At 32.9% G+C, this 21,205-nt stretch overlaps 1 protein-coding gene and 1 long non-coding RNA gene across 4 annotated transcripts; one reads left to right on the top strand and one right to left on the bottom strand.

Moving 5' to 3' along the window:
- The first annotated feature begins 2,074 nt into the window (after nucleotides 1-2,074).
- LOC104883196 (uncharacterized) lies at nucleotides 2,075-9,061 on the top strand. 2 transcript variants are annotated; one of them, XM_048636914.2, is made up of 6 exons: nucleotides 2,075-2,213; nucleotides 3,212-4,087; nucleotides 6,468-6,688; nucleotides 6,798-7,176; nucleotides 7,269-7,676; nucleotides 8,809-9,061. In XM_048636914.2, the coding sequence occupies exons 4-6, from the start codon at nucleotides 7,093-7,095 to the stop codon at nucleotides 8,902-8,904; spliced, it is 588 nt and encodes a 195-aa protein (XP_048492871.2). In that variant the 5' UTR covers nucleotides 2,075-2,213; nucleotides 3,212-4,087; nucleotides 6,468-6,688; nucleotides 6,798-7,092; the 3' UTR covers nucleotides 8,905-9,061. The 2 variants fall into 2 exon arrangements, with proteins under 2 accessions (XP_048492871.2, XP_057248081.1); XM_057392098.1 differs by lacking the exons at nucleotides 2,075-2,213; nucleotides 3,212-4,087; nucleotides 8,809-9,061 and having other exon boundaries at nucleotides 6,107-6,688; nucleotides 7,269-8,268.
- A 6,165-nt stretch (nucleotides 9,062-15,226) lies between these two features.
- Nucleotides 15,227-18,013, bottom strand: LOC104883197 (uncharacterized). 2 transcript variants are annotated; one of them, XR_008967599.1, is made up of 5 exons: nucleotides 16,836-18,012; nucleotides 16,631-16,750; nucleotides 16,223-16,288; nucleotides 15,504-15,615; nucleotides 15,227-15,405 (listed from the first exon to the last, which is right to left on the bottom strand). It is a non-coding gene; the product is annotated as an uncharacterized LOC104883197 (long non-coding RNA). The 2 variants fall into 2 exon arrangements; XR_008967598.1 differs by having other exon boundaries at nucleotides 16,223-16,750; nucleotides 16,836-18,013.
- Nucleotides 18,014-21,205: the final 3,192 nt, after the last annotated feature.

Raw genomic sequence — 21,205 nt, forward strand, 5'->3', positions numbered from 1 at the left:
AAATTAGATGGCCATGATTTAGCCACGTTGCGTGCCCATTTTTTTTTCCCTCCTACCTGATTTTCTCTCTCTTGTTCCTCAACTCTCAATCACGCTCTCAATCACGCTTTCAATTCTCACGCTATTTCTCTCTCCTAAAATGGCGATTTTCACGCTCTCAATTCTCTCTTTCAATCATTGTTAATCCTTCATTGATCGAAATTCCGGTAAGAATTTCATTGATTCGAAACTCAATTTTGCTCTACTTGAGTTTTTTCCCCAATTTTTCTAGGGTTTTATGCTCAATTGTGATTTTCTTTCATGTTCATCTGCAATTTTTTGTGCGATTCTTCTTTATGTTTCATATTCTTCCAGAATTTGTTGATATTTGGATTATGTTATGTTTAACTTAGGTTACGTTTTTATTTTTTTTTATTCTTGTTAAATGTTATTTACTTTTCAATAGCTCGAATATTGAAAATAAAGCATACTCTTCTAATCTTCTAATTGTAATTGTCAAATTACGTGATTGTTGTCGGTGATTTGATTTTTGACTTGTGAATTTTTGGTGGATTTTGGTGTAGATTTGTTGAAAACTTAAAAGTTACCCTATATCAAGTTTTTTATTAGTTTCCAAAGTATTGTTATTAGTTGCTGTTTTAAAGCTATTTGTTACCCCTCTCACTAACATATATTTGGCGAAATTCATACAAAGTATTGTTATTAGTTGCCAAAGTATTGTGATTAGTTGCTGTTTTAAAGCTATTTGTTACCCCCTCTCACTAACATATATTTCAAGGTAAAAAGTTACCTTAAAAGTGATAATAGTTACTCTTATAATAAATAAAGTTACCCTTGAAATATATGAACTATCCTTAATATAATAAAGTTACCCCAAAACTGACAAAAGTTACCCTAAAAGTGTTAAAAGTTACCCTAAAGGGGTTAAAAGTTACTTTGTTTTCAATTTTCAGCCTAAGAGTGGTTTTCAGCGGATCCTTCCCCTATATACATATATATACATATATATATATATATATACATATATATATATATATACTATATATATATATATATAATATATATATACATATATATATATATATATATATATATATGCATATATATATATACTATACATATATTATATCATATACATATATATATATACATATACATATATATCTATACATATACATATATATATATATACATATACATATATATTTATACATATACATATATATCTATACATATATACATATACATATACATATATAATATATATATATAATATATATATATATACATATATATATATATATATATATATATATATATTATATATATACATATATATATATATATATATACATATATAATATACAATATATATACATATATACATATATATATATATACATATATACATATATATATATACATATATATATATATATATATATATATATATATATATATATATATATAAATATATATATATATATGCTATCACACACCCTAAAAGAGTAAATGATTATTATCTTTCACATAAAGTACTCTAGTTCAGTTGAGTGCAACTCAAAAAGAAGAGTATGACTTTGAATGTTATAGTCCTAACTCTAACTCCTAGAGTACCAATAATCAAATACTTCCTCCATTTTAATTTAGTTGTTACACTCTCTATTTTAGAAAAATCCAATTTAACTGTGACACTTTTATTTTGGGTAATAATTTCTCTCTATATCTCTCTTATCACATGCGACCTTTTATTTTCTTTCTCTAAGAATCTGTAATTTTAAAAATTCCACAACTAAATTTTAAAACGGACGAATTACTAGAAAACCCTTAGCTTCTGGACGCTTTATGCTCGACGCCTCGGCATAAGTGTTGAGTGGGCCAAATTAATTCCGCAGTACCTCGACGCCTAAAAGCATCGAGAATCTTGCCTATGTTTTTAAGTGTCCTCATTTCACGTGTAGGGCAGGTGAATTAGCTTAAAATTTCAGAGCTAGCTAATTAAATGATCCCGGCCCATCCCGCGCTTAAAATTTCAGAGCAATTAAATGATATTTTTTTAAAAAAATCCCCATACCTTCCCTCACAAACGAACTGGACGCCAAAAAACTGTAGCATCAGCTCTAAACCTGCGATGGTAGTTAACGAAAAACCCTATAATCATCTTCTTCCCAATTCGCTCATCAATTGGTCACCATAACCGTCTTCTTCATCAGGTATGCGTCTTCTTCTCCTTTTTTTTCATTCCAATTCTTCGAATTTGTCAATTCGCTCATCAATTTTGCTCCTTTTTTTTCGTTTGAAGTGATCTTCGAATTTCACTCCTTTTTCGAAGTCTTCGAATTTCACTCACGAATTTCACTCCTTTTTTTGCGTTCGAAGTCTTTGAATTTCACTCACGAATTTCACTCCTTTTTTCGTTCGAAGTCTTCGAATTTCACTCACAAATTGCAAAGCGGCGAGAATTTGAGCAGAGAACAAAACTTTTTATTTTCGTTCTAAGGTATGTGTGCCTTATGTAATTTGTCTAAAAGCTACAAAGAATTTAAATTTGGATATTAATGTGTAAATTGTGTACTGGGTAGTTTTTGTTGCTGAAAATTACTCCTAAGTGGTTACAAATTATGGGTTTTATGAAGAATGTTTTGATTGATTTCATATTGCTGATTGGAAACCTCTACGTGGAATTCTGTTAAATTGGATACCTATATAGTTAATGTAGGGTCCTGTTCGTGATCATTTGTAAAGGCTGTTCTGATAGTTTGATCCCGACACCGAGTTACCAATGAATGTTCAGCTTTAGGTTTTTTACATCTCTGACTAATCCATCAGAATCTGCTGATGAAGGTAATTAGCTAGGTGTGTGATAATATAGGAACTAGGAAACAAAAATTTAGTGGACGTTATGACATAGGGTGTGTGCTCTATTTACTCGTATCGAATAATGGCCTTTATTGGTACAAGGTGTGTGTTGTACTTAAGGGTTGCTGCGATGATTATAAAAGGATCAATGTACATAATATCTAATCTTAGAGACCTTAGAACTTTAGAAATTAATTCTTCCACTGTGACCACCTATCATATCATAGATAAATCATAAAGCAGTTAACTATTAGAATCTTTTGAACGATTTCCTAAATAGCCTGACATCATTTTCTCATTACCTAAGCATATGTTTGTGTGGAAGTTGCTAATTCGAGTGTGCTTGCTCTAGGTGCTGCAACGTGAACATGGTTCAACAGGTTTGGGAGGAAAATCACAAGAGAAGAGCGACCAATTAAGATAACAAGGATTTACTAAAGCTCACTCTCTTGAAATTAGTTAGTTTAGAATATGCTAATGCCTTCTCTGCAAATTTACATATTCTGAGCTTTAGGGAAGTTTGTGGTATGTATTAGGGATAGGGGTAAAATTCTGCGGTCCATGCTATTAATCGAAGATATTTAAATTCCAGCTCAACACTAGGCTTGATATCTATACTGGATTAGAGTTGCTTTAGTTACTGGACTAATATGATACAAGGGAAAGTATTTCTTCGCACAACCAGCATTGTGTATAATGGCACCCTGTAAATCATGGATATTAAAGATGACAAATGTAATCAATAGGATCTTCCTTCATGATAGAAAAACTAAGAAGTTTATTGTTATAATCAGTCTATCATCTTTTCATAGGAAAGCAGTCTTTGTAGGTTACATGAATACAGAAACTAAGAAGTTTATTGCTATAATAAGTTTGTATTCTTATGTTGGCAGCCATGTTCTATACTTTTAACAAAGGTACCTTCCTAATCTTTCCTAGCCCTCGCTATCTGTTCTCAATCTTAATGCATGAAACTGGACGAAAATGTTTATAATTCTACTCTCCAAGTTGTTGTCTTAAGCACACTTGTCTAGTTATATGTTTGTTTTTTGAAGTTATGACAGTCTTTGGTTTCTCTCTTTTCAAGCTCTACATGCCTAAATGTTAAACTATTTCCTAAATGTTTTTGGTTTCTCTCTTTTCACTATGCTATAATCAGGCATACGAGGGCCATGGGGCTGCTGCTTTACTACAATAGGGTGCTCACCATTCATTGCATTGTTAATAGGTGGGGATCCCACATGTATCCCTCTATTATTCTACGTGATTTTTCTGGGCTTTATTTATTTTCCTGGATTCGCTTAAATTTGTGTTATACTTAAATTTGTGTTATACTACAGTTAAAATATTATCTGATTCAGGGCTTTATTTATTTTCCTGGATTTGGTTAAATTTGTGTTATACTTATTTATGTTGCGTGAAATTGCTCTTGTTTTCATCAATTTAATAAATATTTGTAAATATACGCCTTTGGGGTTGTTGTAAATTCAAAATGAGGGTTAAAGGGTTGCCAATTCGATTATTATCACTTGGTAAATTGAGGCTTAGCAGTATTGTGAATAGGGGTGTAAGTTATTTGGTTAAAAACCGAAAACCAAACCAAACCAAACCGAATTAGTAATTTGGTTTGGTTTTTTTGGAAATTCGGTTTGGTTTGGATTCAAAAAAATTATTTTTTCGGTTTTTCGGTTTGGATTGGTTTTGGTTTTGGAAAACCGAAAAAACCGAATTATTGTCACTTAACATACGAATGTTGTCTATTATTTTTTTGTGTTTCTTTTTTTAATATTAATTACGAAAATACAAAATATTGTCACTTAAAATACAAATTATCAGAAAGTTTGGTTTAAATTCGGTTTGGTTTTTATCTTGGTTTGATTTAGTTTCATTTCGGTTTGGTTTGGATTTTGGAATATGAAAAAAAGTTGGTTTGTTTTGGTTTAGATTTTGAAAGATAAAAAAAATCCGATTTGGTTTGGTTTGGTTTGGTTTTTGGTTTCATATTTTGGTTTGGTTTGGTTTTGGATTGAGTCGAATTTCGGTTTGGATTTGGTTTGGAAATTTGAAAACCGAATTTATTTCGGTTTGGTTTGGTTTGGTTTTGACCTAAAACCAAACCAAAAATCGAACTTACACCCCTAATTGTGAAGAAGTGTGTCGCTGAAGAAGTGTTCATCTTTTTGCGACGATCTGTTCTTTGTTTTCCATGTAATGTCGTTCTTCGACTCTTTTCCCATTTGATTTCCAACCCTCCATTAGAAATATGATGATAATCTTCATCATCATCATCATCATCAAGAACAACCCAAAAATTTATATTTCCTCTTTGAGCAGTAAAATCATCAAATGAAATTTTCTGGGTGAGTAATTTCTTACCCACATTCAAACCCATGACAAATTTCTCATCCGATCCAATTTAGGCTGAACTAATCCATTTTCTTTCTTACTCTTAAAAAAACTTTTTAACAGAATCATTACTTGGAAAAACCACTGTTACATCTTCATCACTTTTATTATCAACCCGAAATTCAACCAAAAAATAACCCACATTATAAAATCAAACTAAGAACAAAACCCATCTCATAATATATAATCCATATACATGAGATTAACATGCTGAAAAATTTACCAGAACAGCTTTAATTGAGCTCAATGAAGCTGGAAATTCAGTTGAAGAAGGTAAGTTAGAATGATCAAGTTTGTAAAAACAACCCACTTCAATCTCCATCTATAAGGTAAGAAGAGCTATAAGGTATTCCTAACTGTTTTAAGTTATAACAAGAGATTTTAGGACGAAAAATGGGGTTTTGGAATGAGTGTTAGCTATGTGAGTTTCTGTGTGTGTTATAACTTATAACAGCTATAAATTTTTGAGTTTCTCAAGTAAGAATGTATAATTATTGGCTTTTTTTATTTACCAATTACCACATACAGTGTATGATGGTCATATACTTTTACTTAGTAGTGCCTTTCATTATAAATTGTTGTTATACCCTGCTTGCCTCTCTCACCTTTTGGATTTTCGTTGAGGAGGTGCATAAGGTGTAGGGGAACACTATCCTTGTATACTACTAAAATCATTCATCACCTAAGAGGAGTGTGTCGAGCTATGAATCTACAGACTCTGACATTGAGCTGCCTGGTTTCGCAAGAAAATGCTTAGTAAGCACACAAAAAACAAATATTTTGCTGAAAAGGAAAGGGTTAAAAATAATATGTGAGTAGTACATTATATATCAGAGATAGACACTAATGCTGAGTGACATATAACAAAGATATATATTTCTATATAATCTCTTTTGATGAATCATACACATGGTAGATGTAATTCTGTTATGAAACTGCTTCTGCAGATAGGCCTAAAAAACTTTGATTTTCATCAATGTTAGTGAAATTCTGTAATATCAATATGTATGAGATTTGATTTGTTCCGCTACAACCAAAAAGTATACCAGTTTCTCTTATCCCTATTATACAGACAGATTGCTTTTAACATATATTTCAGATTTCGTGCATTTGCTATATTTTATTATTTGACGATGCTTGAATCATTTGAGGTTAAGTTGGCACTTTATATTTTCTAAGCTTGTTTCTTTGTTCAAAATAAGGCACGGTTTGTGATTTCCGACGGTCCTGAATACGTCAAACAAATACTCAAGCATGCTAGTAAAAGTTGGAGGCAGTACAGTTTAAACACTCTCTCAAATCAAGTCACTATAAACCAGAGGAGAAGATACTCGATGAGATGTGCAATATGGATCCACCGTACGGAATTACTAGTAATCAGTTGATAAAGTTGGTTAAGCATTGGGATTCGCAAGAACGGAAAGTAAGTAACATACTTACAATTAAACTTTATTTACTCTTTGCTTATTTTATTTCATGAAAACATCAACTTTTTTTCCATATATAATAAATCTACATGATAATAAGTGCAGAAATTGTCAGAATTGGGGAAAGAAGCATGAGCCTCCCTAAATCAACTTCACAGATATGGTTCGAAGAGCTTCGCGAACAAGCAAGCTGATTATGTATGAATCGTGAATATAATAGCTTTTTATATATTTCATATTTAGGATTAATTAGGCCTTTCACTTATATTTTGCTTGAATAATGTGAATGTTTCGACTTCTTTATGGAAAAATATGAATGTTTCACATCTTATCTTGTTGATTTTTTAAAAAAAAAAAATTATATTAATAAAAATAATAGGAAGATGAGCATGGAGAAAAAATGAGCTTGTTAGGTGTTTGGAAAAAAACTCATATGGGCAAGGATGGAAGCTTTATACCCGAGACAGTCACAGCAGATTTTGTGGTATAAGTACATATTAGAATGACTTTTTAAGCTGGCTTCCTTTGAATGTAAAATAATACTTCTTTTATTTTATATGTTAATTATATGTGTAGGATGATGCATATGCCAAGTTGGAATCGTTGAAACAAGCATGCCCTTCTAAGTCTAACTTAGAACTCGAAGATGAAGCCTTTGAGCACACCATGTACGGTGGAGAGATTCCAGAACGTCCCGTAGGCTATGGACTTGGAGTTCGAAAGGGCGACATTTACGGTGTGCATGGTGTTCTGAATAAGCAAAAGGTTCGAAAGAGGACTGTGGTTGTGGAGAAGGATAAAGAAGAATTTTCCGTTCTTAAGAAGGAAAATAGCTTGTTGAAAGCCCAAATTCAAGAGAACAACTCTCTACTCAAAACGCTAGTTGGACAATTTTCTCAACTAGTAGGTAAAGTTCGTAAAGGAGAGGCTTCAATGCACCTTTTAGATTGTGCACAAACAGTCTTAGAAGTGAAAAACCAAAAGGTGTGCTCATATATGCTCCTATTGTTGCTACTATTGGTTCCTTTTACTTTGCATTTGAGAGAACAAGCTAACTCACCTAACAACTTCTGTTTCATCTAGTATTTACATCCTCCACTTCGTACTAGTCTCCTACAGCTTTGTTGGATCAGTACTAGTCTCCTACATTTTTCACTAAGTACTAGTGTCCTACAGGCTACAGCTTCATGGTGTTTATGCCTTGTGGAAGCTTTTGGGCTTAGTAGTAATTGTTGGGTATTGTTAATATGGCCTACTGTCTAGATTTTAATGTAATGTGTTGTTGTCTGGTTTGCTAGACGTTGCTACTATTGGTTCCTTTTACTTTGCTTTATCTTGTAGAAGGCACTAGAATTTTATCTTTGACAGTTATGGTAGGTAGAGTAAGGATGACTGCTGCTATTGCCGGTGTTGTATTGGTAGCGGTGTACCTGCCCGTAGTTTCCTTACCCTACCGATCTAAATGAATTTAGTTGTCTTAGTGTTATGCTTACCTAATAGACTTTTATGACGTAGCTTCTTTAAGGGAAGAAGCTTATAATTACTGATCTTCCCAAATAACCCCAAACTAGTGCTCTCGAACAAACCATAAGTCCATTACTGATTTACCATCAGTGCCAGACCCTTGGCTCTACCACAGCCACCATCCCAAGGTGATGTCTTCCATTTTGGCAAGTATAAAGGTTGCATGTTTTTTTGCTAGAGATGTGATATTAACAGTGATAACTCTTCCATAAGATGAGACTACTTTTAAAGGTGGTGTCCTGAACAAGCAATGCGACCATTAATAATGGACGGAGCTAGGATAAATTGATCACATGACATGTATTCGAAAATATGCACTTTTCCCCGCTTTAATTATATATGAAATCTACTTGAACAGAGCATAAGCTCTAAAGCATGTAATTTACTCCATGACAACAAGTGAAAGGAAGTGTAAGATTGGAACATTGCAGGCTGCTATATGAGAGGAAAATTTTGAACAACCTTCTGTAAATTATGAACATTATAGTGTTCGTCTTTCTAGTCTAAATTATTATATGCTCGTGTTACCTATTTTTTGGGATATATTACATGTGCTAATTATAATTTTGGTCCTATTTTTCATCTTTTGAAGGTACTCGAAAATAATAATAAAAGTCCAACAGATCAAGAACAAGAGGACAACTTGAGGCTTCAAATTGACTACCATCACTGTTTTGCTAGATCTTAGTATTAGTTAGTTTTGTAAGGCTACAACTACATTTTTAGTGTGTTTTAATTTTGTGGTATTTTTAGTAACATATTAGTTATGAAGTATTATTGATGAACGTGTGTAGGAATTTTAATTGTGCGAACTACGTTTTTTATTTATGATTACATATACATTGTTCGAAGTATTTTATGTAATCTTCAAGTTTCATTGTTGACTTTATATTCTAAATTACTATATATTATATTATTACTGTATTATTATATATGATTATTTGTTAATTAATTATGAAAAAAGTACCAAAAGAGTGCATACAAAATCTAGACGCTTTTCCTTGTCAAGAACTTATGACAAATATAAGATTAATTTTCCAGCCAAATTTCTCTCAACACTAAAAAGCGTCGTGACTAATTATAGTCGACAAAAAGCGTCTCGAATTAGGACACTTTAAAGCGTCTATAAATTAATTGATGGCACCCCACTAACCAATGTGCCGACGGCTATACAGGCGAGGGAGACGCTTTTTGGTGACGCCAATGGCGACGCTTTTTGGTGATGCGAATTGCCGACTGATTCTGCTCAACGCTTTTTGGCAGCGTCGAGAGCAAATTTCGCGACTCTTTTAAGCATCGCCAATTGGGCCAAAAAGCGTCTTCACAACACTCCTTTTCTAGTAGTAATGGAAATGAAAAGCTCAACGTATTAAATTAAAGGGAAATTACCAATATTTTAAGACGGAACGGAAATCAAATCAAATCAAATGACAGAAAAATGTATTGCTTTATTTTCTAGCCAATGACTCCATGGTGCTCTTTCTTCCTTTTGTCTTGTTCATCAATCTACTTTTCAATTTTAAAAAACTTTTCCTTCTCTTTTAGGCGTTTGTGTTGGGTACTGTCGTACTGAGGACTGTGAGGAGTAGGTGTAGGGAATAGCCGAATAGGGATATAGGAACTGTTTCGGGAAGGCGATTGGCAGGTACATGTAATGTTTGTTAGATGCTGAAATAAAACGATATGGGTTGTCGGTCATGGCGGCTACTTTATGACAACGAACCTAAACTAACCATGACAAGACAATGGTCATGGAGGAATTGGGACTTTTTTTATGGTAGTCGATCATGGCCTGGAAATTTAATGGTATAGATTGATTATTGTCCCATTTTTTATTAAAAATCTTTTCAGATCCTTAAATTTTCCAGTAATATTTCTTATAATCTTCATAGAATTTACATCTTAATTGGAATTGGTAGTCAATCACACTGGTTAATACAACACTAAAAAGTAATTAAAGAAGTATTGTATTTAAGAAGGTAATAGACACTTTTCTTTTCTTCCTTCGTTTTGTTAAGTAGGCATTGACCACTTAATTAAAAAAAAAAAGCTTTAATTCCCCTCAAAAAAAAAAAAAAAAAAAGCTTTAATTTGCTAAGAATACTTAACTTTGTTGAAACACAAACTTTCGCAGACCTAAACTGTTGTTGAGTTTGTAGTGGGTTTCCATACAATAATGGCCTACAAGGTCCTTTTCTCACGAAGTATGATTGTAGCATATATCTAGTGGTGTCAGAAATATATATGCAAAGTTATTGAAATTGAAATTTTACGATTTTACGATTCAAAATATGATAGACGATTCGATTCACGTTTTTAGACGATTTTATACATTTTTGTTGACTAGCGAAAACCTCGCAAATTTAATTCATGCTAACAAAGAAAATAAGAGATATATTTTGTTAGTTATTGCTAATATAGTGGGTAAACAACTATTTTTTCCAATTTTTAGGTTTTTCAACTTATAATTTTAGCATATTCAATGAAGATTGAGTGCAATATCTTGATTATACATGTTTGTAGAATCTTACAATTCTACGATTTGATTTTACGATTCAATTCTAAAGGTTGTTTTCAATTCAAACTAGAATCTCGATTTTAACAACATTGTATATATGATTGTTGGGTCAGCCTAGTTCTGACCAGACTTGAACTTGATTCGGCCTGTGAGAGTCAGTCCTCAAACTTGACCGAAACCTGACCTGGGATTACCCAGAACTAACCGGCACCTGACGAGATTATATGCTGACTTGACCAGACATACCTGCATTCAAACTCAAACTCGACCGTACTCAACCATATATTACTAAAATTAATTTATTTTTTATATCTACAAAATCATTTAAAATATATTAATTTATAAAATTTCTTACATTTAATAATTAATTAAATAAAAAATTATATTACATTTACTTTTAGGGTTAAAATTTGAATATCATGTACTTGTTTATATTTTCATTTAATTATCCAATGTCTCCATTTTCAAATAATATTAAAAATATTTGGTTAAACTCTATACTTCAAATTTATTATCCCATTTTAATATTTTACCAAATTTTCCCCATTTTATCTACAAAATATTCTACCAAATCAAGCCATTTTAATATTCTACCAAATCATATCTGAAATTCTCATAATTCTATACTAAACAACAACATATGAGCTCGTAACCAGATATGAAATTCATTCTTATCGAAATATCCCAAAACATATTAAAGAAGAAATAGGTAGAGCAAAAAATCTGCAATTAGACTAAATTACGGAAAAAATCAAGAATTAGTGAAATTACATAAAAATTACACAAAAAGAAATAAATGTAAAATTGTATGAAATTACACAAAAAATAAATAAATCTGGAGGACGAAATGGAACGATATTACACAAAAATTAACTAATTAAACTAAGAAATGAAAAAAAAAATCTTGAACGAACTCTAGATATGGCCAGAATCGAGGGATAGTGTTTGAGAAAAGAAGCAAAAAGAAATTGTTGTTGATGTTAACTAATTAAACTAAGAAATCTTGAACGAACAACGTCGGTGAGAGAGAACACGGTCGATTAGTCGTGGGTGGTGGCGTTGGTGTTTGTGGGTGAGGAGGTGAGAGAAATTGTTGTCGGCGGTGATGAGGAGGTGATGAACAAGATGTCTGAGTCTTCGAGGAAGATAGTTGTTGAGTCTTCAACGAGCGATGATAAGCGTCGATCGAGGATGATATATTGTGGATAGTTTTCAAGGCGCGGCGAGCGAGGATTAGAGGGTGGTTGAGTCTTCGACGAGCGATGGAGTGGGAGGGGGTAGTGTAGTCTTCGACGAGCAATGTCATGGGGTGGTTGAGAGTGTGGCGAGAGAGGAGTGGGTGGTTGAGAGTGTGGCGAGAGAGGAGTGGATGGTTGAGGGGATAGTAGGTTGAGGAGAGAGAATGATAGTAGGAAGAGGAGGTGGTCGAATGAGAGAGGGATGGGGATTAGGGTTTTAGAGAGGAGAGATGGAAGAGAGAAGTCAAATGGGAGATGGGTTTGAGTCTTTGAGAGATTTATGGTTAGATTTTGATCCTTCTCAAGTCAAGGGTTCGAATTCATGATCCATGATATTAATCTTTGGCCAATAGGAAAAGAAATTGATCTAACACATGGATTGATGACTTATCACATGATTGACAATCTTATATTTTTTTTAATCTTACTAATTCTTGTCTTGGTTTAGTAACTTCTAACTTTAATAAGTAGTTAATTATCTTATTAATTTGAAATTTTGGTTATTTTTATTGAAATCATTATGATTAGTGTTTAAATATTATTTAATTAGAGTTATGAATTGAGTTTCTAAATTTTAATTACACTCTTTATAGCGTCACTTATACAACTATCAGTCTATTACTTAATTAAATAATAGTATAATTATATTTACTTAAGTAAACTTATATGTAGTGTTACATTGACATAGATTATCGACTTACAATGATACATTTATTGATCTCGTCCAATAATAACTTGTTTCAATCCAAATACATGTTTTTAGATTCGAAATGCATGCATTTCACATGAAAACTATTAGATAAAATATTGTATTCACTAGTAGAAAAAACCTCAAATGCTCCGGTTGTTTAGGCCCCAAATGCTCCGTATGTAACGCATAGCAGAAGTCATACGAGCATTTGAGCATTTTACAGATGCTCCGGTTTACAACCGGAGCATTTTGTTTTAAATGCTCCGGTTTTTAAGGAAAATCGGAGCATTTGTTATAACAAATGCTCCGGTTTTTCCTTAACAACCGGAGCATTTGAGCTTTTCTTATAAAAGAAAATTCAGACCTGCTACCCCTGCTGACCAGCAGCATGAGTAACAGGTCTTCAAGCCAAGAAACTAACGAGTACCCACTACACACAACCTTGAAACACATATACTTAATACAACCATTTCCAACTCCACAAAGTTAATATTTTTACGTAGTTGATACAACAAGAAGCCATTTTTAATTCCACAAAATTAATAGTTGAAACCTAAGGAGTATCCAGATTTCTACAATTAATCAACCTACATTTCTCCAAGGGACCTTCTAGTGACCAGCTCTCCCATACATCAAAACTGTGGCTGGCAAATACAAATTCCATCCTTCTGTTTATCTGCAAAATTAAAAAGAACTTCGTGAGCTGTAACTTACAAACATGAGCAATGAAACTTAATCATAACACTGACTACACTCATTATGAAACACCCAAATCCTGGTAATCAAGGGAGAAAACATTGAAATAGATTGTATTAGATTCATGAAATTTGAAGGTGAAGATAGGTAATATTGAGCAATTAAATCAAAGGTTGAGGGACCAACCAGACAAACAAAAAATAATGGAAAAAGAACACTAAATAACATGTAAGCCTAGCAAATAGCAAGAACTACAACTTAAAAATCAGTAATATAATGCGACATATGTAGTGCCAAGAACCTATTACAGAAGAATAAATCCACAAACGGTAATATGTTCACAGATTTTCAAAAAGTTCGTTTTACTGACAATTACTGAACTTCTTAGAATACTTCTACAATGATAATAAATAAAATTACGCATTCAGAAATGTAACACTTCAGAACGAAACCAAAATATCTCAAGAAGATACCTGCAACAATTTCCCCCCGGCTGCAAGAGATCGTAATCCAATTATATCCTATAAAGAGCACAGCCGGCAAGAGTCCCATCAATTAATAGCTGCTTCACAGCACAGTCATCCAAAAGCTGACTGCTTCCAGTGTTCACCAAATATGCACCTGCAAGAAGTATAGATAAGTATCTAAATCAAAGAAATTTCGGCCAGTATTGCAGTATAGGGAGCCCACAATCAGGTTACCAATTAACAAGGCCATGAAAGTGAGCTAGTTGTCTGTTAGTTTACATGTTGCCCAAAAATAGAAGTGGAATATACATAGGTTTTGATTTAAAACCCTAATGAGGAGAAAGGAATGAGGAGCGCTCTTTTTATTTAACCCTAGTGATCCATTGCTGCGGTTTTTAGAAGGAACCGCAGCAATAGATTAAAGTAACATTTTTAAATATTATTTTAATATATTGCTGCGGTTTTTATCAGAAACCGCGGCAATATATTTGGTCAAATAGTCAAAAATATTTCAAAATTTTTCCGTTGAAACCATATTGATGCGGTTTTCGTCCAAAACCGCAGCAATATGGTTATTTTATATTTTTCCTTTTCTTTTTACGTGATATATTGCTGCGTATGGGTAAAACCGCAGCAATATCAGCGCAGCAAATAGCGTTTATTCTACTAGTGCAAGCTTTAGTAGTTAAAGTAAAACTTCATTAAGGAGTGGAACTAAACACTAAAAAGGGTTAACCTGATCTATATTATCGCATTTTTTTAAAGGCATCACAAGTAGATGATCCAGATTCAGAGATAGATTCAGTTTAGAAACAACCACAACCTGGTATTTATCCTATTCAGGCTAGGTTAGAGTAGGGGTTAAACTACTACAGAAGCTGTTTCTAAACAGCCACTTCTTTTCATCCAACAAAAATTGAGTAAAAAGGCATACAACAAAATGAAGTCGGAGAAAATGAGGCCTAAAATTGATGTTAGAACATTAACTTTCTACATATATTAAGGTTCTGAAGATACTAATCTATACTTTTTAATCTAGAAAAGCAATAAACACAGGAACCAAAAGGCAGAACTCTGTGGAGTTAAAAAATTTTAAGGTTGGATATGAGACTGTGGGGTATGAATGTGATGCTCTGGAAATTGATAGAAAGGTGAGTCACAAAGTAACAGGACGTAGCCCAATTTATTTGTTTCTGGATAATATTAGTCGCTTTGGTGCTATATTCTCTTGCTTTCCTTGTACTCATGTGAAGAGGGTGGTGAATGTAGTTGTTGCTCGTATGTACCCCAAATGAAGAGGAGCTTGTTGTACTGGATAACTTTCCCCAAGGTATCCAAGCCTTAGTGGCTTCTGATCTTGTATAACGAAAAGCTTCCCCCCCCCCCCTGCTTGACTCTTGAAATAAAAAAGTGCATATAAGATAACACTGTTTGGTCCATGTCCAAAATAAAATAGTGAATATAAACAGAACGCCTAAGTGCTGAGAGACATATCGTTAAGCCTTCACACTCATCAAGGGCACAAACTGTTTCATTGAGTACCTCACCAACACCTCTAGAATCATCATGAAGTAGCCTCCTATTAAACATGAACTTGTTACACAACCAATCACCATTTGCAGTACTTTAATGTCATAAGACCAAACTCACTAAGATTCAAGAAAAGGCAAAATATACCTATGAAGCATTAACTCTATCTGGCCATCCATTATGCTGACCCTCCAACTGCACGATCGACAAGCACGGAGAGTTCATTGTTTCCATCTTCCATATATATTCCAAGGTTTATCTGCACAACAGTAATCAATAACACCATCAGGGAGCAGAACAAGCTTGTTTTCCATAAATAGGTTTAATATATGCAGTAATAAAAGAATAAGTAAAGGAGCTAAACAAATGGAACAAGCATTTGGGCATATTGCATGGATAGTTCACACTGAATTTAAACGACTAAAATCATCCAGAAAAATAGCCACCACTAACTGGCCACAATTTAGTAATGTAAGATAAGAAGCACTCATGCTATTCTTTATTGAAAATTTAAACTAGGACTAACAAGTACATAAAATCTTCAAAACCAACTTCATATCACATGTCAATTTTCTATAAGGATTTATATCTAATTGATTATATGATCCAACTCCAGGACTGCATGAAGCGTGGCCTCAAAAACATCGAATTTAATTTGGTACAGAGGAAAAAAAGGTTGTCACTAGCATGAAGCCAAATAAATAAACTATTCTAGCATAGAAGAAACTTTAGACTTATAAGGATAATTAACTAGCAAAGCAATAACGTAAAATACTCTAAACAGAGTAGAAAAATTAAGAATTTAGCAGGACTTGTTGAACAATACATCATGCAGTGAGAAAATCTTATAGGCATCATAGACGTACCGGGTAATAATTTCCTACAATTGGCTGGCTGACTTTTAAGTCCCGATCTGCTCTGTTATCTCTTATCTGGAAAAAAAACCATGTCTTATCAACTATGCCAGCTCATTTTACAATTTATCACAGGAACGAAGATATAAAATCAAGGTTACTTTAACAAAATTTCAAAATAATATGTAATCTTTGAAAAGGAAACACGTTATTGAAGTTAATTTAAAAAACAAAACATTTGTTAAGTTTGAGGAGAGAGATAAAAATGATGGGTAAAAAGGAACCAACATTTTACAACACAACTTCCTTCAAAGTTCAAATACTACGCAAACAAAAAGAAAACAACAACAAGAGAGGAAACCGCATATGTAGCTTTGTTCAGTTAATAGGAAAAAAAGAAACAAAAAAGAAAAAACTCACCCTTTTTATGAAGTCACGACCATTAGAATCTGTGTAGAAAGTTCTATTTGTCTTCATGGTCGTTTTAATCTGGGTGATTATTTCTTTCCCAATTCCATCAGCAACAGATATGGGTTCAATCTAAACAAACAAACACCAATAAGAAGATAGCTTGAGGATTAATGGTAGTTTGTATACGAATGAAGGAATGATATTAGCAAGTAACCGTGAACTCTATTTCAGCATGTTCCTTTCCCCTGTATACCCTAGTTACCTGCACAATGGTGCATCAATTCCTCAGAAAACTTGGGGCATATTTTCCCGGCTATCAGACAAAAAGGAAAAAAATTTTACTCCAGAATGCAGAAATCTACATATATTAAGGTTCTGAAGATACTAATCTATACTTTTTAATCTAGAAAAGCAATAAACACAGGAACCAAAAGGCAGAAATCTGTGGGTGAAAACACCTAAAAAGTAATCACCACATTGTAATTTAATCAGGATCAATTGTCTCTTAACAAGAACATAACAAACTTTGCACATCAACCACCAGGGATAAATCAAATGTCTAATCCAGTGTGTGTAAATCAGTTTATGGGTGTGACACTGTTAAAAAATCACGAAATGCTCCTGCAAGGCATAGATCAACATACAAATATCACAAAACTCGAGATCTAAACCACGACAAAACCGTAGACTAACATGAAATCCAAAAAAATTAAAGAAAATTCAGATCAACATACAAAATCAAAAACAAAAATAGAAAGAAATTAGATAGAAGATACTCATAAGAAAGGGGAAACCATGAATGAACCAAAAAATCCCGAAAAATGCAGCGAATCAATTGAAACCCCTAAGAAGTTAAAACCGAATCTTCAACCAATTCAAAATCAAATCAAATCAAAGGAAACTTCACAAGTATTGAACTTGAATGCTTTAATGAAGCAGATCTTACATCAACACAACTAAATCCAGAAATTTCCAAATCCAAAAAAATAAGCAACAGAGAAACAAAAAAAAAACCCTAAAAGTCGACAAATAAGAAAAAAAGAAAAGGGCGAGATAATACCCTCGATAGCAGACGGCGGGGCAGTAACTGGCGGAGGAATCTTTGTTCGGCGGGACTTGATAAGGAGGGATGACAGAGGAAGGGAGGGATGGCGGAGGTTTCATTTGAGGGAATCGAGGGACTTGGGAGGGAGAGAAAATAATAAAGAGAGGGAACGATAATGACTGATGAGGAGAGTCGAAAATCATTTTAGTACGTACAGTGTGAGGGGTTTCATGAATTGAGAGAGGATTTAAATGCTCGGGTTGACAACCGAAGCATTTGACACCAAATGCTCCGTTTGACTAATCAACCCGAGCATTTGCGAATTTTTTTATTAAAATTTTCACAAATGCTCGGGTTGATTAGTCAAGCGGAGCATTTGATAACTAGCAAAAACAATTTTTTCCACTAGTGATTGTTCTTGAATTAGCTTATAATTTATATTTATACATTCATTAATCTTATCTAGTAACAACTCCTTTCAATTATCGTGGAACAAGTTAGTGAGTTACTAAGTTAGTATAATTCGAAGTGAGTAACTGACTAAATGCTAAGTTAACATATGGTTGCTAACACATACATTACTAACTAGTAAGTAGTTGTTAAATGATTGACTTATGGTTGTTATGTTTTCCATCATTTATATAAATTATTCTTATGTTTATTGTTATTATTGTACAACATATTAACTCTCTTTATAATCACTTAGGCGGTTAGGCCTCATACGAATCTTATTGTAAATATATGATTGTCATATGTTATAATATCATAATATATCAAGAGTCGTGTACTAATTAATTTATAATCAATATAGTGTTGCAATAAGTTTTACAATTATATTAATACCAATGTGCTACTAAAATGATTAAACATATTGATAAAATAGTTTGTTGATCTTTATCATATATAGTCACAATATAATACATATATACTGTGTTATGTTTATTATTGTTATTGCTATAATTAGCATTGTTGCTACTATTACTATTACTATTTATATTGTTATTATTGTTAGTATTCTTGTTCTTATTTCTATTATTATTGCTATTGTTAGCATTGTTACTATTACTATTATTATTTGTATCATTATTATTATTATTATTATTATTATTATTATTATTATTATTATTACTATTATTATTATTATTATTATTATTATTGTTGTTGTTATTGTTGTTGTTATTATTATTATTATTATTACCATTATTATTATTATTATTATTATTATTATTATTATTATTATTATTATTATTATTATTATTATTCTCATTATCATCATAGCTATTCCCAAACTTATATATCAATCATAATGCTTATAATAATAAATTATTTATATAATCATTGTAATTGATCGTCTACTCGTTGTTATTGTCGTTGGTTATAATATGTGATACGTATGTTTCACCATATACCCCCGATAATTTTTTAATTCACCATACCCTTGATGTTTTCAAAATTCACCGTATACCTCTTAATCTCTTGATAATTCGCCATGTGCCCTTAATGATTGACGATTATTAACTTTTTTTAATCATTAACCCTTGATTCCATTACTAAACCTTATTTAATCACTATGGGAAAAAAGGAAGGGTTGCGCTGGAAGGGCTACGCTGGAAGGGCTGCGTATTCTTCAAAACGCAGCCCTTCTTTACAGTAGGGCTGCGTATTTAAAGAAAAGAAAAGCGCAGCCCTTTGGATAAAGGGTTGCGCTTGTCTAAAAAACGCAGCCCTTCTTACAGTTAGAAGGGATACATTTTTTTAGACAACCGCAGCCCTTTATAGTGAAGGGCTGCGCTTGACTAAAAAACGCAGCCCTTTAAGTCATAAAGGGCTGCGTTTTTCTAAAAAACGCAGTCCTTTAATTTTATGGGTTTTTTTTTAAAAAAAAATGACTTTAATTTAAAATTACAAGGCTTTAGGGTTTATTATTTCACGCCATCTTGAGTGTCTTCTCTCTCTCCTCTCATCCTCACGCTTGTCTTCTCTCTATCTCCTCTCATCTTCACGCACATCTTCAACCTTCGAACGCCTTTCTCCTCTCATCTCCTCCTCTCCTCCTCTAATTTTCGAATTCAAGAATACATATGTTCAAGAACCCTAAGAACGTCGAAGATCTGGATTCTCTCGCCTTTTTCCGCACCTTCATGGCCCATCCTCCTACAATTCTTATTTGTAATGTATGGTCTGTTCATTAATCGATCAATTTTCTCGAATCTGAGTTTCCCTGCGTACTAATCCGGCAAGTTGGCGGATTCGAAAGGAAATCTTCCGGATCTTGGAAACCCTAAGTGTATGTTCATCGGCGCATGAAGTATAGGTCGGATAGATTGTGTTTTTCAGATCTGGAATTTTTGTTTATTTTTTGCGATTTATCAAATCTGAGATGAAATGTTGATTTTGTAATTTTTAAGAGTTGGGATTTTTTTTTTGTCTTTTTGGTATTTCGTGTTTATTGAGAGAACACGCAACGCCAACAACACCAATAACACCAACAACAACAGTCCGTTTTCTCGATGGTGAGGAGATCAAGAAGCGTTCTTATCCTTCTTTGATCAGACGATTGTCGTGATGAGTGTAGAAGCAATGGACGGTCTTGATTTGCAGGACGACTTGTCACTGCTGTACTCATCTTCACTTGATTAAGAGATGATAAGAAGGGTTAGAGAGAGAAAAATGAAGAAATTTTTGAGTTTTTTTTCAGATCTAGGTTTGGGTTTGAGTTTTAATTTGTTTAATTTTCATTTTTGTTTTTGTTCCTTTTTTTTTCATTTTCTGTCATTCTGAATTTGTGCGTTTGTAATATTTGAGTTTAATTTTCATTTTCGTTTGAGTATTTTGTATTTCTGTCATTCTGAATTTGTGTGTTTGATTATTTTTTTTCATTTTCGTTCCCTTTTTTTCATTTTCTGTTCCCTTTTTTTTTGGTTCATTTTTTCATTTTCGTTATTTTTTTTTAATTTTTAGATCTATAAATTTCGACGGTTAAAAAAAAAATTTAAGTTTTTTTTTATGGGTCGAAAGGGCTGCGGTTTTGTGGCAAAACCGCAGCCCTTTGTACAAAAAGGGCTACGTTTTAGGCACAAAACCACAGCCCTTCCAATATGGAAGGGCTGTGTTTTTGGGCCTCAACCGCAGCCCTTCATTGTGAAGGGCTGCGGTTTAAAAACGCAGCCCTTCATTAAAATTGAAGGGCTGCTATGGAAAGGGTTGCTGTCAAAATACGCAGCCCTAAGGGCCTTTTTTAGCGCAACCCTTCCTTATATTTCCACTAGTGAATCCCTATTTCACCAATGTACCCTAACAGATTAATATTGAGACAACACCTCAGTCCAAAAAAGAAGGAAAAGAGTTATGGAGGAAAAGAGCTAAAAGGGGTCATTTATGGTGTTTCAATATTGTTTAATTAAGGCTAACGACTCAAATATGGGTTGATTAGGATTTGGTAACGGAATTAGGGGTTAGTGATAAAAAAAGTTGATAATCTTTAATCATTAAGGGCATATAGTGAATTATTAAGAAATTAAGGGGTATATGATGAATTT

The sequence above is a fragment of the Beta vulgaris genome, chromosome 9, assembly GCF_026745355.1.
Source record: "Beta vulgaris subsp. vulgaris cultivar EL10 chromosome 9, EL10.2, whole genome shotgun sequence".
Taxonomy (NCBI): domain Eukaryota; kingdom Viridiplantae; phylum Streptophyta; class Magnoliopsida; order Caryophyllales; family Amaranthaceae; genus Beta; species Beta vulgaris.